This window comes from Myotis davidii, unplaced genomic scaffold (assembly GCF_000327345.1).
Source record: "Myotis davidii unplaced genomic scaffold, ASM32734v1 scaffold425, whole genome shotgun sequence".
Taxonomy (NCBI): domain Eukaryota; kingdom Metazoa; phylum Chordata; class Mammalia; order Chiroptera; family Vespertilionidae; genus Myotis; species Myotis davidii.
In genome coordinates this window covers 3,899,865-3,906,166 of record NW_006296413.1, presented here as the reverse complement: position 1 = coordinate 3,906,166, position 6,302 = coordinate 3,899,865, and the positions used below count along the sequence as shown (strand labels likewise).

Here is a 6,302-nt window from a genome sequence, read left to right as displayed (position 1 = left end):
ACCCGCGAACGCAGAGGCTGTAGCTCGGCAACTTCCGGCGCTCCTCGGCAACTTCCGCCCACACTCGGAATCCAAACCCCGCCCCCATGTCGCGGCTGGGCCGGCGCAGGAGGCGGTGGTGAGGTGGGAGCGCGGTACCAGCCCCAGCGCGGCTGCTTGGCGCTGCAGAGCGCAGAGGCAGAAGTCGGTCTTTGCCACGCACCTCCTCTGGGCCGTTAACTGTCCCGGTCCCTGCGCTGTGGGGACAGCCATTATACTAGACAGCCATAGAGAGGACAAAGGGGAGAGAGTGAGTGGAAAGGCCAAGGTGGGGTACCTCGCCTAGACTGAGTGTGTGTTGGCGGCATTTTCCCTCTTCAAAACAACGCAACATTTAACAAACATCTGAGCTCCTGTTTGATTTCCTCCTCCAAACCTATCGTTCATCCACCGTTAAAGTGGACCACGCTGAGCAGAGATGCGGCCCAATCATAATGGAGCTTACAGTTTGTGGTAGAGTGGGGAGTTGGTCCAGGGCACCCCTGATAGTAAGCTCTGGTTCTTTAGTCCCTCATCTTGCACATCCAATCCCAGCTACAGTCAGTTCTGCCTTCAAAATACCTTGTACTTATTTCAATATCGATCATGTTTCTCTACTAAGACCGAGATGGGTTTGATGACCTGCAAGTCTGTTTAAAGTGAGTTGATGAGTGAAGCAGTGAGGCAATCAAGCCTGTTCATTTTTTTACATCTCCACCACCACTGGTGCTCTATGTTCCTGGCTAATCAACTGGATGATACCACCTTAACTTTCTTGCCCGCCCTCCAGAAAAATCAGCCAGTTGAAATGTTAGGTCACAAGTCAGATCACCTCAGGCCCTTGCTGAAAACAGCCCTGCCCTTGATGACTCTCCACTGTATTTGGACCTAAACTCCATGTCTGACTGCGGTTCTTTCCGCTAGAACTTTCACCATCTTACCATCTGATTAACTAGGATAGTATGTTTACCCAACCCCCTTCATTACACTTACTTTAAGTTTATTAACACTTTAGTTTCCTCACTTTTGTGTCCTGACCAGGGATCAAACCTGCAACCTTGGCTTATTGGGACAATGCTCTGAGCTACTTGGCCAGAGATATTAAATAACTAGAGGCCACGTGCACGAAATTCATGCACAGGTAGGGTCCCTAGGTTCCCTGCCTCCCCATTCTCTTGCCCCCCACCCCAGGTTCCCCATGCCAGCCCAGGGCCCAGCCACAATCAGGTGATCGGAACCTGCCGGCCAGGGGGAGGGACCCAGGAGGTTGGCTCCTGGCTCTGAGGAGGGAGCTGGCCCTTGGCCCCCCTGGGAAAGGGGCCCTGTCTGCTGCCACCCACCCTCAGTTCCCTGTTCCAGCCCAGATGCCCAGCCACGATCTGGTGACCTGGTGACGGGGGCCTGCCAGCCAGGGGGAGGGACCAGGGGTTTGGCCAGCAGACCCCATTGCCAGTGGGGGCCTGTGGGCTGGGGGAAAGCTCCTTCGTTGAGTGTCTGCCCCTGGTGGTCAGTGCACATCATAGCAACCAGTTGTTCCAGTCATTCCATCATAAAGGTCACTTAAGGCTTTTATATGTATAGATATAGATTATAAATGGAGCAAGGATCGAAACTCAAGGCAGTCTAAGTCTAGAGCCCACGGTCTCTCTTTACCCTATGGGCTTTATTCTAAGAAGCATCAGGTTAAAAAACCTTAGAATAAATGTATGGGTATGCATGTGTTGCTAGCAGGAAACCTTGTATCAGTTCAAGAGAACTCAACTTTTGGGAACAGTGAAACAATCAACTGACCAGCCTGAGTTCTGATTAGGTTAACAAGACCAGTCATGCCATCAGAAGTACAAACAAGGTCACCACAGTGCCAATATAATCAGGATAATTTCCAAAGCTGGGCAAACCAAACTTCTGCACTGAGCCCCACTAAGGCCATAGCTGGTCCAAGTTCAGGAAAAGGCCAGATTGGCATTCCCTGACATTTTTTTCTCCTAGAACTCCTCCCCTTCCATTGCTGCCTCTATAAAACACCCACAATGATTCCTATCTTGTTTAAAAGAATAGGAACAAAACAAAAACAAAAAGAAGGATTTGGGGGAATTATCAAGTTATTTGGGATCAGAAATTTCCCCAACTCTCCATTTGAAGGAAGGACTGGCACGTTTTCTTGGGAAGCCTTTTCTTGTAGTTTACCACCTCCCTCTCACCCCCTCTACCCATCAAGGGCCTCTGCCTCACTCGACAAAATCAAGAAACCAAAATGAGGTCTCGCTGTTCTAGTGGACATACCACCAGCCCTAGAAGCCTCCTCTCACCCTGAGGCCCTGCAAATTAAGATGAAACGAGGTGACTGGGCTAAGTGGCTTTATTAGAGAAAACCAGATTACAAAGGACTTTAAGAGTTGGCATTGGGGCCCTTCTTCTTGCCAAAGGTGGGCACAACATTGACAAAACGCCGGTTGTACTGCATCCGTCGCTTGGCCCGACCAGTCTTCTTCTTCTTTTTCTCCTGTTTGGCCACCTGGGAAAGGGAAGGCTGATCAGACCCTGGTCAAAAGCCAAAGGTCTTAGCTTATCTGTGATGGTAAAAAAATAAGTCCAAAGGACACCACTAATACTGCACTTACCTTGGGGGTCTGACCTCTTACTTTCCCAGCACGGGCCAGAGAACCATGGACTTTACCTGTGGTGGAAAGGGACAGCAAGCGGTCAGGAGCAAGAAGGCCCCACCCAGCAGAATTCTCTCTTCCTCAACTCAAGCCTCTAAAAGGTGAGCTGGGCTCCACAGGAAATGAGAACAAAATTGCAGAGACTTGACATCTGACCAGGAATTAGCCTGGCATGTTCTAGGTTTCACTTCGGGATTTCCTAGCCCCTTGACTTTAATTAAGAACTGAACAGCACCCTGGGGATCTGGTCTAACCTCCTAATTTTAATGAGGAAACTGGGAAATAGGCAAAGATCTAGTAAGTGACTGAAATAGAACTACATTCTAGTTCAGTCTTCCAGGAACCTCTCAAGAGTTAATTCTGCCAAAGGACAGAGATAGTAGGGGGGCAGGGACATGTGCTGGGGCGGGGAGGGGGGATGAGGGCATGTGCTGGGGGACGGGAGTGGCCAGGGAGAGGTCAATGGGAGAAAAAGGAGACATGTGTAATACTTTCAACAATAAAGTATTTTTAAAAAGGAGTTAATTCTGCCCTGGCTGGCATTCTCAGTGGTTAGTGCCAAGCCTGCACACAGAAGGGTCACTGGTTCAATTCCTGGTCAAGAGCATGTACCTGGGTTGCAGGTTCCATCCCTGGCACAGTGGGGTGGATGTGGGAGGCAACCAATGGATGTCTCTTTCTCACATCAATGTTTCTCTCTCTCCCCCTCCCCACCTCCCTCCCACTCTCCTGAAAACCAATGGAAAAAATATCTTGGGGTGAGGATACCAAAACAAACTAAGAGTTAATCCTGAGGTAAACAGGAAGAACCACGTTGGATTAAGGACACTGATCTCATTATGTGCTTACAAGCAAAGGACAGTCCTCCCCAGCTCACCTCCAAGCATGCGGGCGGCTACTTCCAGAGTGGACAGCGCCTCCACCCCACACTGGCCCAGGGTAGCCTCATCCTCCAGGGGTGTGCCCGCCAGGAGCACGACTTGATCTTCGGGAGCGATGCCCTCCAGCGAGGCTACATGAGCCTACAAGCAAAAATGAGGCTCATGAGCGTTCCCGCAGGGAGCGAGGTTAAAGAGCACAAGAATACGGCGCCCGCGGTGCACCCCGCAGCCTTACCTTGATCTGGGAGACAGTCTCCCGGCCGGTCACCTCGAGGGTGTGTAGCTCCTGGGCGCGGACAAACAGCTGCATGTCGGCGACTGAGGAAAAGGAACGCTTGTGAGAGAAGGAATATTCTGGGAGAGCGGGCGTCGGGGAATCGGTGGCGGGCCGGGGGCGATCGCAGGTCTCACGTGGGTAAGACAGGGCCGGCCGGCCTGCCCGCCTGCCAGGGAGGTCGGGTGGGGACAAGAACCAAGCCCACACAGCAACCTCTCCTCCTCTGTTCTTCCCGCGCCCTCTGACCTCGCAGCCAACCTGCTAGGAAGCCCCCCGGACTCAGCTGTGCCCCCAACTCTACCTGAACTGCGGCCTGTGCCGCTCCCGCGAAGATGGAGTCGAGAAAGAGGAAGGAAGAGGAGCGTACGCGTCCTAAGCGCTTGCTGCGTCTAACGTCACTGCTGCGCGCCGACGGGAACCTCCGCTACTTATGCCGCCCACAGCGTCGTAACCCCGCCCCTTGACGCTCGCGTAGGTGTTCTTCCGGTCTCGCGGGGCGTGCGCAGGAAGCGTGGGGCTGGGCGGGTTGCGCGCGCAGGAAGCTAAAGCTGGAGGAGTTCAAGATGGCTGCGGCCGTGTTCCCGGCTTTGCTGCGGCGCTGGAGGGTCGGCGTGCAGCCGGGCGGCGCGCTGCGGCGGCTGGTGAGAGTACTGAGCATGGAGCGGGGGGCAGAGGGCTGGGTGTGAGGCTCGCTGTTCTTCCTTTCAACCCTGAAAACCGCATTCCCGTTGGGGCCTTAGTTTTCCCGTCTGATGAGGGAGACCTTTTCTGTTGCTGAGATGCAAGATTGAGAAGGAAGGTGACAGGACCTGGTGCGCGTTTCCGGGGGTGGGGTTAGCACCTGATTGGAGGACAACCTCGGTGAGTCGGTACTTGGCGGGGCTGCGCTGCCTAACGCAAGGGGAATAACGGGTTCACAGAGTGACTCCCATCATTGGCGACACTACTGGGAACCTAGAGCTCATGACATACAGGCCGTTGCACCCCGCTTCCCTGGCCTCATTGTCACCCCGGCGCCTGGAAGGACTCCGGGGTATCTGTCGGGATAAGTGTCCAAAAGGGATCTGAAAGCTGCAGGATGGGAGGACAGAATTTGGAGCGTGACCTTAGGGTAGAATTGCTGAATGTTTTGATCTTCCTTGGATTAAAAATGGGTGTGATAAAATACGCCGCGTCATAGAATTTGATGAAAACAATACCTGCAGAGCACTTATGATGCCTGCCCGTGTGTGTATGAGGCTGAAACCTTCCAGGTAAAGGAGGATCACGTGAGGTGAGTGTGAGTGAAAAACTGATATCAGGGTTGTTGAAAGTGCCTAACCCAGAACTAAAATATTTCAGTAGAATATTTAAAAGAAACTTTCCATACAGGTGCTAACAATGAAGCCTCTTTTGCAACCCAGAACTCATTGCTCAGTTTGAGTTTTGATACATATAAGAAGGAACATGATACCTAAAACGCTGGGTCCAGGACTGTAGGATTAATAATTGAAAAAGCATAGACTATAAGGAAAATATCAACCATACTGCTTTAGTATTTTAATTTTGCTGTGTTTTTTGTTTGTTTGTTTTTATTTATTTTATCTTTAATTTCTTTCTTTCTTTTTTTTTTTTTCTTTATTGAATGAGGTATTACATATGTGTCCTTACCCCACCCCCCAGATAGCACCCCCATCCCCTACTCATGCCCTCATGCCCCTAACGTCTATGTCCATTGGCTAGGCTTATATGCATGCATACACGTCCTTTAGTTGATCTCTTCCCCTTACCTCCATCCTCTCCTAATTTTGCTGTTGATAACACTATAAGTTTTTTTTTGGGGGGGGGGGTGTTTATCTTGGAGAACACAATATCTGGATTTATGTCTTACTCTTTAGGTATTGTTGTGTATCCTGAACATCTGTACTATTCTAGGGAGTGATAGCTTAGGAGTGAAGATTTGAACTTACTCATGTTTAGAGGGTGTCTGAAATTAAAAAACCAGGCATACCTATCTACTCAGACCCTAACTTCGGCCCTAAAGAAAATTGCTTGAAGAAATTAGTTCCCAACGATTATAGGACTGACTGAAATGACATCAGGATTGAGCAAAACGGGAATAAGATGATTAAGACTCAAACTCAGGAGGAACTAAGGCAGTGGAAGAACTCAGAACGTGAAATTCCTTAAATAAAAGTTTGTCAACTTAAAAAATAAATAAATAAAAGAAACTTTCAATATTGAATTATGTCACATTGCTCAGACTTCCAGTTGTCTTTTTTTTATAGATTTTCAAGGCAGTTTTTTTAATTAATTAAATCTTTATTGTTCAGATTATTACAGTTGTCCTCTTCCCCCCCCCCAAACTCCCCCTCCACACAGTTCCCACCCCACCCCCTGCCCTTACCCCGCCAATGTCCTCATTCATAGGTGTACGCTTTTTGTTGCTGGGTCATACACATGGAAAATGTAGCTATTTCCATA

General features: G+C 50.0%; 3 protein-coding genes across 3 annotated transcripts in view; 1 reads left to right on the top strand and 2 right to left on the bottom strand.

The window, feature by feature from the left end:
* Positions 1 to 88, bottom strand: part of ZNHIT2 (zinc finger, HIT-type containing 2) — a 1,217-nt gene extending 1,129 nt beyond the window's left edge. Inside the window, exon 1 of the mRNA XM_006771711.2 lies at positions 3 to 88. Within this exon, the coding sequence (XP_006771774.1) occupies positions 3 to 88 (86 nt within the window). The remainder of the gene's footprint in view (positions 1 to 2) is intronic.
* A 2,271-nt stretch (positions 89 to 2,359) lies between these two features.
* FAU (Finkel-Biskis-Reilly murine sarcoma virus (FBR-MuSV) ubiquitously expressed) lies at positions 2,360 to 4,256 on the bottom strand. The gene is made up of 5 exons (XM_006771611.2): positions 4,141 to 4,256; positions 3,798 to 3,880; positions 3,559 to 3,703; positions 2,640 to 2,695; positions 2,360 to 2,533 (listed from the first exon to the last, which is right to left on the bottom strand). The coding sequence occupies exons 2-5, from the start codon at positions 3,870 to 3,872 to the stop codon at positions 2,408 to 2,410; spliced, it is 402 nt and encodes a 133-aa protein (XP_006771674.1). The 5' UTR covers positions 3,873 to 3,880; positions 4,141 to 4,256; the 3' UTR covers positions 2,360 to 2,407.
* Positions 4,257 to 4,305: 49 nt separating this feature from the next.
* MRPL49 (mitochondrial ribosomal protein L49) overlaps positions 4,306 to 6,302 on the top strand; it is a 6,282-nt gene continuing 4,285 nt past the window's right edge. The window contains exon 1 of the mRNA XM_006771612.2: positions 4,306 to 4,480. Coding sequence (XP_006771675.1) covers positions 4,403 to 4,480 — 78 coding nt within the window. The 5' untranslated portion in view covers positions 4,306 to 4,402. The remainder of the gene's footprint in view (positions 4,481 to 6,302) is intronic.